The 13102-nt window shown below is 38.8% G+C and overlaps 1 protein-coding gene across 2 annotated transcripts in view; it reads left to right on the top strand.

Annotated features, from left to right (window-relative positions):
* The window catches only part of calcr (calcitonin receptor), a 74743-nt gene that overhangs the window by 25109 nt on the left and 36532 nt on the right, over positions 1-13102 (top strand). For both annotated transcript variants that reach the window (XM_074686892.1, XM_074686890.1), the window contains exon 2: positions 12213-12280. In XM_074686892.1, the coding sequence (XP_074542993.1) occupies positions 12236-12280 (45 nt within the window). In that variant the 5' untranslated portion in view covers positions 12213-12235. The remainder of the gene's footprint in view (positions 1-12212; positions 12281-13102) is intronic.

The raw sequence follows: 13102 nt of genomic DNA, 5'->3' as shown, positions 1-13102 counted from the left end.
CACACAGAATCTGATGTGTTTATTTTTTGTTAATTACGAAAATTTGCAGTACCAGTCTTGAGCAGTGGCTGTCAGTATGTTTGTGTTATGCAAACACACACACAACCACATGCACACACACTCACATACACATCCACAAGTCGTCATTCATCATCCAAACAGCTCAAAATGTGTGAAGGAAATGTGTTGGAAAATGTGAAAATGTGATGTTGCAAGTGGGATACGGTGTCTCTGAAGAGTCAAACCACCCTGGAAACAAGTAGATGCGAGAAAACACATAAAATCAAACCAATTCCAAAAAAAAAAAAAAAAAAATGACGGGCAAAAGTTTTGGCAGGAGTGTGCAAACATGATTTACATGACAGGGGATCTAATTTCTTTATAACATGCGTCAGAGCCTCTGTGCCTTTAGAAGTGTTTAGTGTCTTTCAGCTCAGGTTTGGTTTTTCTGTTTTGGGTAACTTATCTTGAATGCATCTAAATGACAAAAACAAAACATGGTTCAACTTTTGTGCTTAAAGTTAAACACCCCACATTCATGACAAAATTTTGGATTTTTTTTGTGCCACTGCTTTAATCTACCCTACACTTTCTTAAATCTAAATCTGCAGACACTGTGTTTTTCTCTAAAAACGCTGCACATCATACCTTATTAGTTGCAGGCAAACTACTGTAAACAACATGACTTTCCCAGACAGATTGCCAACACTGCGGTAATACCCCAATTAAAGGCTCCTTTGTTACAGAAATGGAAAAAGTACCCACTTAGTAATGTTACCTCACTCCAAAAGAGAGCCGTTAAGCTTTGATGCAGCAGCACACATTAGGCTTCTCACCACATTTGAGTTATTAGCTGTTAGAGCTGAAAAGTGGACCCAACCTGTTCCATGTAGTCACAGGGGAGTAAAGGAAACCCTGAGATGGCTCCCATCAGTCTGCCTGGCTGACACTAAATAACGCCAATTTACATGTAATGTATGTTTGTGGTGCTTGAGAGTGCTTGTGATGCCAGGGAGAAGAGAAATGAAAGGGAAGTGGCACAGAGCACGCTCTGGGCACTGGATTAACTTAATGTCTGTGGACACAGTCTAGACTATGACTAAATCATTTCCACCAGAGGCACATTGTGTTACTATCTATGTCTCCCATATCATCCTCCCTTATAACTCTCCCTCTGTCTTCCTTGACTGCCTCTCTATTTCTCCATATGAGAGGGGAGGAAGTGTGGGGTGTCATGGTGGTAGGAATCGGAGATGAATCAACAGAGCCACAGAGAGTCCTCTTCTTGAAAGAGACTCGTCCTGAACAGCTGGAGAACACAATGTTCGCTTCCCTCAGCGCTTCCAAGCAAAGTCCTGCCACTCCACCAGTGAATAGAGAGGTGCTCCAGATCAAAGGCTGGAGGGCACCAAATGTCTCCACAACAGAGCTTTTAATAAAGGGTGCAGGAGCTGGTGGCCCTCCAGTGCAATCTCAAATAGAAATCAATTCTGCGCTCACACTGGAGGGTAATCATTACTTCAGTTTGTGAAAATGAAACAGCTTAAGGATGCACAACACACGATAAGGAGGGTCGTGTATCCAGTTAAATGAAATGACATCCTGAAGATGAATCACATCATGGTATATGAGCTGTCCAATCAATCCAGACTGTGAAAGCTTTGTGTATTCAGATTGGTCTTAATTTGTTTACTCATCATGGAGATGAATTTTCCTGTCATAATGAGTCTGCTCTTTCCATTGGTCAAACATTTAGACCATCTTAGGCTGTTTGGGATGTCAGACAATAAATCAGGCCTCTTCATTATGATGTCTGCTTCGGACTAATGCTCAGAGGAAACAAAGAGCTGGGTGGTTTTTAAACCACTCAGTCTGCATTATGAAGTGATCAGTTTACTGACTTTAAGCACGAAGATCGCACAAATACTCAGATACTTCTGAAGTTTTGACAGTTTTAGCTCAAACAGTGTGAAGCTGAGTGATGAAGTCTTCTTGATTTTAGTGTTGTTGTTTTGTTGGCTGAGTGGATATTGACTGAAATGCAGCAGTAATCCATCATCCACTCAAGTGAAAAATGCATAAATTAGAAATCATAAAGTGCATAAAAGTAGATAAATAGCTCTAACTTTGCAGAATTTTTCACAGCAAAACAAACTGACAGCTTGAAAGTTTCAATGAAAGCAAAATGTTAAATTTTAATGCACCAAATCAGGAGTTTGATACTCTGGTATATTTCTTAAAAACTGTTGGAGAAGAAATTAAACAGAACATCTGTCACAACCAATAGTAGCCCTCTTTTGCTTAAAGTAAACACTGTAAGAGGCTGGACTAGTGCAGAAGAAATCCTTTAAATTTGTGGTTACAGCTCTTTTTTTTTCTAGTGATCTACAACCACAAATCTGCAGGTGAGCAGAAGTACCCCATAATCAAACTAACTGGTTAGTAAATGTGGATTTCCTTTGAAGATTTTACAAAATCTTGTGCGCACTAACCCTACATGTTTGACGATTTGGCCTTACCCACTTTTGCTGTGGTGCAGTGTTGTAGATGTCTGTTAAAGTTGTTAAAGAAAACAGTAGACGCTGTAAAAAAAAAAAAAAAAGCACATTTTTAACACAATCACTGAAACGGTTGCTGAACAAGACGATGCAAGAAAAGAGAACACACATGCCAACTCTTTCTTCATAAAATTGTTTATCAGTGACTTTAGACATAAAGCTTCTGAATCCTCCTCTGGGCCTAATGGAGTTAAAGATCAAGTCTTAGCCCAAGTTACTTGAGCTTAAATCCGAGTTAAAAACTCAAGTTTGGACCAGAGCATCGTGGGTTGGTGAGGCTCTGAACATTTTCCACCTCAAGCAAATCTCAGAGCTGCTGACGACCATGGAGGAAAAAAACTTCAGTCGACCCAAAAATGTTTTATTGTATGTGAAGTCTACTTCCCCCAAACTGTCTCATATAGTGCAGAGACCACTGATGTGTGACGCTCTTTTTACTGAAGCTGCACTGATCCAGAGTGTAGTCATCAGATGTTTTTTGTAGCCTCTTGTTTCAATGTTGCACTTCACAGACTGCCCCAGTGCACTTAAGTCATTAGCTGCTCAGAGGCCAAACAAAGTTGGCAAACTCACAGGATGGTCTGTTGAAAACCAAAGTGTAGCTTGCTGAGTTGAAGAGACGGTTCATTTAATAAAAGCAATGTTCTGCTGATGCATTACTGGCCCTAAAAAGTTTAAACATGTGACAGAACTTCCAGCTTCACCTCAAAATCCTGCAATTTCCGTGTCGGAGCGCAGCACAAGACCTAATGTGGGAATTCATCTGAGTGCAGAAATACTGCAGGATCTGTGACGATTTATCAAGGTCCTTATTCGTTTTTGTTCCTTTGGGGGCTTCATGGGAAATGGGTTTTCACACCTTTTTATTCATGGTTCATGTTGTTTTAGGGTGTAATGTACCATCTTAACAGGTAGCCTCCAGGAAAGAGCGGTACAAAAAGATCCTTCTTTTGTCGACTAGTGTTAAAATGACACAAAATATATCCTTTATCCAGTACCTCAATATATGTTTTGAGGTATTGGATGAGGCAGTGCATGTTTTTAAAGAATCCTGCTTCTTTAAAAACAGAAACTGATGGTCTGTACTCCATTAGTACACTGTTGTTATGACAACAAATAGACTCATTAGTCTTTGTATTTTGTCATTAAACCAAGGAAGTGAGTTTAATACTTTCAATTTGACAAAGTAATCTAATGCTCAAAAATTTCCCATTAACTCCTCATCTGCAAGGGTTCCCCTCAAATGATACAGCCCTTAACTTTAAAAACTTCCTACATTATTCTCCAGATAGAGTTTATTTTTTTCACTTGTCTCAGAGTTAAATCAAGCAACGAACCAGTGGTGGGTTCACATCCTCCAGCGACAGCCTAACAGGCCCAAAGATGTCGTGTTACTATATGTTTATCCACTGGAAAAGCATCTGAAATCATTTGATCCAGAACGGCTGTGAAACATTTAATCTGAGCTGAACAATAAGCAGCTCTCTGTAAGGTCTGACTACTTTTCGCATACAGTAGAGCAGGAAATGGGACTGGGGCTATGCTGTGTGGGTGTGCTCTGTTCAACAGACGGATTAGTTGAAAATATGATGTGTCACCATAACAGGAACCTGTTTAATGTTTAAAAGCGACTTGATGAATCTGTGTGATCTTCGCACAGAGTCTGGGAGAAAGCCTCTAAAAGTGTCGACGGAAAAGGGGGAGAAAGAGGAGAATGGGAGAGAAGGAGGGCAGTGCACTGAAAGGGGTAGATTTAATAAAAAGGAAAGAGGAGCGACGGAGGAAGAGATGGGGTTTCAACGAGAGAAAAATGAGAAGAGAAGGGAAATAGATGAAACGAGTGGGAGATACATGGAAGGGAAAGGAGGCCAGAGAGGAAACAAGAATGCAGGGGAAAGTAGGATCTGAGTGAGGATGTGGAGGTAAATGCATGTAAGAACGATGTTACCTTGTTCTTTTCCCCTTAACTGGAAAGGCTGGTATTGGTGTATTTTTAGATAGATGCTAAAGCAAAAAGATGTGAAGGAAGTCAGGCTGCAGAGCTTTCAGCACTTTCACCACTTACCCATTTCACCTCGACATGAGTGTGAGTCAGAAACAGGAATAAATTCACCCGTCGTGCTGAAAAGAGGCTCGGTGTTCGCTCTGAAAAATCCATCCGCGAGCTTTGAATTAAATGATCCTACAGGGTCTTACATCTTTGAATGGCAGTTCATGACGGTGCAGTCTTTAACTGACATTTGATGCTATCAAATCACTTTAAAATGCTAAGCTAACAATGCTCATTCTGCATGTTTTCAGAAATACTCTAGTGTGAATTGCTCATCATCTAAACATCTTTCAGTAGTCATTCCTACATTAAATTGAAGCTTAAGGTGTTGGCTTGAAATGTGTATCCCTCTCATTTTCTAACTTATTGTAAGAAAGAGTTAATAAACTATCAAAGACACTCTGAAACATTGGGACAACCAACCCCATCTCAAGGATGGTTGTGACATGGTTTGGAGTTGTTCGTCACAATGTTATTTTAATGAGGAAAAACCTTTTAAAATGGAAAGGAGGCAGAGCTAAAAGTGAAAGTTTAAATTTGTTGAAAAGTTGACAAAGGCATTACTTAGTTGATCTTGACACAAAATGAGCAAGGAACACGGACAGGTTACTGTATACATACATGTACACATATATATGTGCCAACTGTTCCATTTGTACTCAGAAGTCGGAATTTCCAACTGGGAAGTCGGAGCATCCACACCGCCCCCATGTTGCCAGTAGGAAATTCGAATTTGAGAGGTAAACAGTATTTAAGCTCCTGTTCAATTCTGTTTATTTTAGAATTTCTAACTACTGTTTGTCGCAATAAATCAACTGTATAAATAGTATTATCGAGTCTTTATATACAGAAATATTGCTGCAATGGCAAGACTTAGCAACTGGAACACTTTAACTTGGAGATGAAGCCATTCCCACTCCCGACTTCCCAGTTCTGAGTACAAATGGATTGCACCACCAATTCCAAAATGTGACAACCAACTCCAACTAGAATTTCTTGCTAGCATCGAGGCTAACAACTGCATAATCACTAGTTAGCCAGCTAATAACAATCTAAAATATAGCTTCCCCTGAACAGTCTTTAAGGATAACTGATGTTTTGTTATAAAATCATTGTGTAAAAGCCTGGAAGGAAACACTGAGGAGCTGAATGTTTACAATTTGACATGAAAAACAAGAAAAGCTCAAGCTCAAGCTTAGCTGTCTCATTGTAGAAAAGACTGTGCGTGAGCTTTGTTCCCTATTCTGTAAATTGCCATACCACAATTTGAGAGACAGCTAGATATAACGAGTGTGACAACCAACCCATGTGACCACTAACCCTTTTCTCCCCTCGAATTAATCCAGGGAAAGAAGTTGTATCACATTTTTGTCACTGCTAGTTGGCACTGAAGCAAAACAAACAAAAAATTCAACCTGAGTGAATATGTTTAGTTTAGTGTTAACTTATGTGTAGTGTAAACCTGCAAGTAGGCCATCAAGAATACCATTGCAGTACTGCACATCATTGCTTTACTGGAAGAAACAGATTTTTTAAGGTTAATTTGGAAGGTTCTGTAGAGATAGCATGGCTGAAGAAAGACAGGAAATACAGGGAGATGAGAGTGAGGTGGGGCATGCAGAAAAAGGTCAAAACTTGGAGTTGAACCAGCAACTGCTGTCAACACTTTGACTACTTGAACCTAATGAAAAAGCAAACCAAAAGTGATTTTAATACTTGATATTTCAGATATAGTAATGTTTATTTTTGAGTACAAACTGAGCCACCAGGCTTTTGTCCTCTATTGTGATCAGCATATATCAGACACTGAGACTCTGAATCTTTCCCTGATGTCAATAACTCTTTAAGGAGGCTGTGACATGTTGTTCATCAGGTGTCACTAAATGAGAGTGGTGTTGATGGCTTGTTTGCCAAAGAGTTGTTAACCTGAGTGGCTATACAAAGAGGGTGCTTTGATGCGGCTTATAGATCATGTTCTGTAACTTGTGCATGTCTGTAATAATTCATACTTTGGACAGGACAAATATGACAGCCTCGTGGGTTATATCCACAATGTGTGCATTCATCAAACTAATCCACCTGAGCCTGCATTGTAATCCAGCTCATTTGTCCCCGACTGAATATGGGATGCCAAATCACGTCGCTGTGGCTGCAGCCTTCAGACTGACTGATGGGCTCTGAAGTGGTGAAAAGTCAGAGGGAGGCAGATTGAGCCGCTGCATCCTCCATCACTGATGTGATGTCAGCACAAATCTGTGTTGTCACCGAGCCCATGTCCGCTCGCTGCAAGAGGAGAGGGGGGAAATGTGGGGCTCCGTCTGCCGCTGTCAGAGTGATGTACAGAGGACAGAAAAGAGGGGAGAGTCGAGATGAAGGGGAAAATGAGGCATAGAGGAAAAAGTGTGGAGGAAAAGTTGGAGAGAAGAGAGGAGACAAAGAAAGAACACACAACACATGAATGATGACACTTCTAAAAATCTGGACACTGTAATCCTATTATCGTCAAAATTATGGAATTAACTGGAAAACTCTCCGGGCGGTTTATTTTCTCAGATATATACCCCCACCACTGAAATGCACTGCATAAAAAATACACATATTTTCTCCCATCAAAATAGGATGGCGAATTAAGGCCACCTTTAAATGAATAAATAAATAAATAAATAAATAATAAGAATAAAGTTGTAAATTTATGAGAATAATCTCATAAATGCAAGAGAAAAAGTCATAAATGTACGAGAGCAAAGGCACACATTTAACTCTATAGCTAAAGGCTGTCAGGAGAGTAACAACAATGAGGACCGTGGAACATCTTGTGAAGTTAAACTTTGGTATGGGTTTCAGGTATAAGGAATTATCTAATCGTTTGGTACTTCAGCATAATTATAGTAAGTATAATTATACTTATGTTGATGTTTTGCCGAGGACCCTGAAAAGATTGCAAAGAAACTGGGGCTTTGTTAAAAACTCAGGTAGAGCTAGAAAGGTGTTCACAGATTCAGTTTTCCTTGATCAGTACCTCATTAGTGGAGCGATGCTTTTACAAATCCACACCTCTCTGCAGTCACAACAAGGTAGTCTGTGAGCTACAGACGTTTTTTCCTCCAAACGAGCCGTCCTTAGCGCTTGGGAATTTTCATTGGCCTCTATGCAGAGCCAGCTCTTGTACAAATGAAATGTCTGCAAATTGCAGCACCGATAAAATATGATACAGAAATATTAGATAACTTTACCCAGGAGAGGTACAGCATCATCATTTTACACATGTAATATAAGTTTTTCATACTACATTCCTTCAATCTTCTGATAGCCTATAGCTACTTAATGAGTTTATTCTTGTAAATTTATGACTTTCTCTTTAATTTATGACTTTATACTAAATATTTGAGATTGATCTTGTAATTGTTTTTCTTTAGCATTGCCTTAATCTTCAGATGTATCAAAAAGTAGAAAGTAAAAGTAGAAAGCATTATTTCAATATCAAGCCTGATTCGATCATTAGTTGTCATTTGGTTTGAACTGAGATCCAAGCTACAAAAGAGGATGACAGGTGAAGTATAAGACCTCAAATACAAAGGCAATTGATCACTCTGCACCTTTGTGTGAAGCACCTGACTCAGAAGCTGATCCTTTCCAATTTGAACTACTTTCTTTTCAAGTGAATAGTTTCAAAGTCAAAGCTAACTCTAAAATGTCTCTACCTTCAAAACCTTCTTTTATCTACGAATGGTTGGGAACGTGTGGTTAGTTAGCAAAAGTGAGTTTTTTAAAACTTCAATTCCAAGAGTTTGACCTCTAACTTAAAGCAAAGTGTATCCAGTACTGCACAGAAGTCCCACAGAGGAGTGAGGGCTGAATGTATATCTGCTGTGCCACACACGCTCTTGCCCTGTCTGAGTGCTTTTCTTTGTCTTCTCTAAAACGACACTGCTTTCTCTAATGAGCTACGCATGCTCCTGGCTTTACTGCTCATGTCACATAAGACCTAATGGTCTGCAAAAAATGGTCAGGGGATCTATGTTTAGAGACGCGCGTGAGCTAATGTGTGAGGCAGTTATTGAAAGAAGCCACAGCTCTCTTCTCTAGGCTGAATATGAGAGAAGTCAAATGTGCAGAAGAGACACTAAAATATGAAATGTGCTCTTGGCAAATTTATTATTAATAGTCTGTGTAACAGCGTTGAAATATTGAAGGCATTATTGGTGTCTCAAAAAGACCCAGCCTCCACCACTATCAGCACTAGGATTCATGTGTAACAGTCTGCTGAGTTTCAAATGGCCGAGCAAACATCAGTGCTTCTTAAAACCATAAACATTCAACATTTCTGCATTAGGGAGTTGCTCATCTCTTCACACCTACCCCCTTTTTTCTGCTTTAATTACAAAGTGAAGGACTGAGCCTGAATAGCTGTTTTCCCTCTCAGTCTAGCCTTTATGCTAGGAGAAGCTAACACTTAGCTTGGTTTAATTAACAGAATCAGAGGACGTGCAAAGCAGTGTTGCTGTCTGATAAACCTTGTAAATAAAGCTTGAACCAAGGTCTAGCCTCTTCCAAACATCAATGGTATATTTAACAAAGCTTTAGCTACACCCTGAAAGTAGCATCAGACAACCGTCCAGTAGCTTAAATAGCATACTTAGCACAGAGCTCAAGACTGCTTTGCTTGCCCAGGTAAACCACGTAATTAACGTCTTTTTAAACCACAACTCAGGGACTATAAAAACAATCCTAAATAAGAATTAAAATGTTTGATTTTCATCAACTTAAAATCATATAAAATCGTCATATCAGTTCCTTTGTGGTTATTCAACTTGAAGAAACTTGTCTCTCTGAGAAGACCCCATTTTTCAGAAAATTCACATGCTCGCGCACAGCCAGAGGTGATTAGCTGATAATCGACTGAAGCGAGCTCTGTTGAGGCTGATGATGTTTTTATAGATCTCTTCTTCCCAGAGGCCATTTTTGGATCCATATTTGACTTCCTGCCTTCTGCTGTCTCTTTATCTTGGATTTCTTGTTTTCTCTTTCTTCTTCTTTTCATCTTTCTGAATTTTCAAAGAAGTATTCTGAGACAGTTTGATGAAGTTTTTGTGACGTGACTGAGTTTGCTGGATGCTGGATACTGTTTAGTCTTTTAGTTTTCAGCATGGATGCGCTTTGATCGAAGTAACGATTAGAGCTCATCCAGGATTCTGCTGAAATTGTTTTAAAAAAGAGGAACTAATGGGCTCTATAGCTGAGGTTTCAAGTAGTTATGGGAATAGGGTAGATACTGATGATCCCCAAATTATTATTTTTTTAAATGGATAAAAGATTTGGAGAGTTATTGAACATTATTTCTAAAGCCAAATTGCACTGAGAGATCTCAGTTTGAGATACTAACTCCACATCAAACCAAAAGCATACTTAGTTTGTCAGGACATTTCCTATAGTCTATAACTGTAATGTAACTGTAATGTTCAGGGAGTGTGACACTTACCTTTTTTCTAAAAGAAAATTAAAATTATGGTTGAGAAATGGTCAAGCGTGTGACCATCTGGTCTGAAATTCAAATTTGACTGCATTTACTGAATGTTTTTAATGTATTCTATTGCAATGCGTTTATAATATGGTTATAGTAGTGTTTGAATTTGCTTTTCTTTAAAAAAAAATACATTATTTATTGTAGTGCTCATGTCACCTGCCTCAGGGACTTTGACTGAAAATTAGCCAAATTAGCTAAACCGGCATATTTACAGAAATGTTTATTAATCTGCATTGTCTCATATTAAACCAATTAACTAAATACATCATATTTTTAAATCAACAGTTCTAATTTTGAGCTCATTATTGAATTTTCCATCGAAAAAGTGGCCTTAGACTGTTGTCTTCATCATTCTGTACTGCTAAGATTTCTAATAAAATGGTCATATAAATTTATTACTACTACTAGTCATTTTTATATTTTGACAAGTGGACTTTTTTGGTGAACACGTGTCTGGAAGATGTAAAAATTACATAAGTAGCATGTAGGCTGCTCATTTGTTTCGACCATGGCTGTCTGACTTGTGTCTCCAAGCACTAGTTTCTAAATATCAATAGTTTATAATACCTAATTGTGTTTTTTATAGCATGAATTACATTGTTTTGCATTCTAAAACAGTTTTTTGGTTTCATATAAAAAATGTTAAGCAATTTTTATCAGTTTGTTGATTTGGAAACCTAGCATCAGTTTTATAAATGCTGCTCTACTTTGTTGTGAGATTTGCATGCTGCAGAACAGTCTGCCTGCAATGCCCATGGTTTGTCTGCTGCCATCAGTCTGATGTGCTGCACCTGTATCTGCTCTTAGGTGACGGCTCAAACTTAAAATACTCTGAGATATTTTAATTCGGTTTGACAATGAGAGCATATTACTTCATATTGAGAAAAAGTGCCATTTAAAACTGCAGTGGTGTCATTATTTTCTATAACTACAGCAGGAAGACACAACAGCAGCTTAACTATTGTGAGAAAGGACAAAATACACGACTATTAACAATAAAAAAAACTATACACGTGAATGGATGACATTTGTTGCATTACAAACAAGTCTAAGTATCTCTCTCATTTAAATTGACAGTTTGTTTTTAGTCTAAATCCTAAATGGGGGAAAAAAACAACATGTTGACTCGTTATCTAATTTTCACCAGATACAATCCCCTCACTGTGTAATGTGTGTATTTTTGGATTCATAACACAAATTGTTTTTGCTATTTTAGTTCCAGTCAATAGAGTTTCAGATTAATGGACTTTTTTATTACTGGTGATCTTTATCTCCTCATAAGTATTAATAAACACAGCAATGTAAGGGGACTTAAGAAACTTAGGGAATCAATCAGAAATTCAGCCAATGAGAAATGAGTATTTGGAGTCATCCCTGGTCAAAGCTCATCATTCCCAGCTGTTCATTTTTTTTGCAGATGGAGTTCAAGGTTAATTTCTCATAATAAGCAGACTACCATCAGCATGTGTCTTAGAGCCAACACAAATAGCATCAATCCTGCTAACCTTTCACGGTGACTTAGAGGACTTGCTCATGTGTGTCTATCTGCTGGAAAGCCTGCCCCCACGGGCCGCTGACGGGTGTGGAACAAGCAGTAGGTCGTCTGAACTGTTCAAACTGTGGAGTGATGGGCTTCCAGCGGGGACTCAGCCAGCCAAAGCAAAGAGAGCTGCCGCGACTCCTAATCTCACACGCACTCACTTACTAAACTGTCAGTTCTGCAGCTGCAGCTCGAGATGATTAATGACCAGCGACTATTTTAGTCCTACAATGTGTCTGTCTGGTCCTGTCGTGTGTGTTCTTTTTTTATCTTTGCTCTTCTGTTATTGTTTTGTGCTTTGACTGCTACTATTGCTTCCTATCTTCCAGACACACACTCACAGAAAAAAAGTGTGAAATGTCACAAGCCGCAATGCCGCAGCTGCAGTGTTTTGCATTTCTGATGAATGATTGCTGTTGTTGTTTTCCCGTGAGAGGCTGTAATCCTGATTCAAAAGAGCCACATGTTTGCTTAGTCAGTGAGTCACTTTCATGGTGTAGCTTAGTTTCTGATGGTAATAACTCCTCTTTCTCCCTCCAGGGATCGGCCTGTGAGAGGAAGATATGAAGGTAGTGGACTCACTTTGGATCCTCTGGTTTCTCCTGGTGGTGAGTGCTCACTTTTTTTTTCCCAGTTCAAATGCATGCAGTCAGGTGTGCACGCCTCGGTTCTCCCCCTGCCCATTATGTATGCAGTGCATGTGTGTTTAAACAGGATACAGCCTTTAATTTTCATTAAACTAGCAGGTAATATGCTGTGGTCCAGTGGTTTTCTTTTCTCAGCAAAAAAGTCTCATTATTAATTTTCAGCTTTTATAATTAATCTTTTGAGTTTATAATTAGCTCAGTGTGTTTATTAGAAAGTTGGATGACCTGAATGATAAGATATATGACCCATGACTCTGTGTGTGTGTGTGTGTGTGTGTGTGTGTGTGTGTGTCTGCTATGCAGTTGGTGCATTATTCAGATGTCTTGCACTTGAAAAGACTTTTAACAGGTCAATGCTAATCTACAGAGTGTGAGATGTCTTTGTGTATTTGTGGTAGGTGTGTGTAACTACACATTGTGTTATTAAAGCATACATTTTCTGAAGTCTGCCCACATGACTCTGAGGCATCTATCAGCCAATTGCAATCATTCTTGGAGGATAAGGTCAACCTGTGCACGGCGCTTGTTTTCTATTAGTTTAATGGAGATGCTGTAACCATCAGTCAATGATGTGCACATGGACACAAATCATAAAGCTGGTGACACATTTTTTCACATTTTTTACTTTTACAGACTGACTTTTATGTGATGTTCGTTTTGTCTTTCATTTTTATCTTTGTCTTATTTTGGCTTTCTTATCTTTTACCTCCCACTACTTTTATGTTGATCCTCTTTTATTAACTTTTCTATGGCATGGTAACATATTAATGTAGTTACTTACTA

The sequence above is a fragment of the Halichoeres trimaculatus genome, unplaced genomic scaffold, assembly GCF_033239565.1.
Source record: "Halichoeres trimaculatus isolate MK-OKI-2021-1 unplaced genomic scaffold, fHalTri1.1 fHalTri1_scaffold_14, whole genome shotgun sequence".
Lineage (NCBI taxonomy): Eukaryota > Metazoa > Chordata > Actinopteri > Labriformes > Labridae > Halichoeres > Halichoeres trimaculatus.
This window is presented reverse-complemented; position numbering and strand designations above follow the sequence as displayed.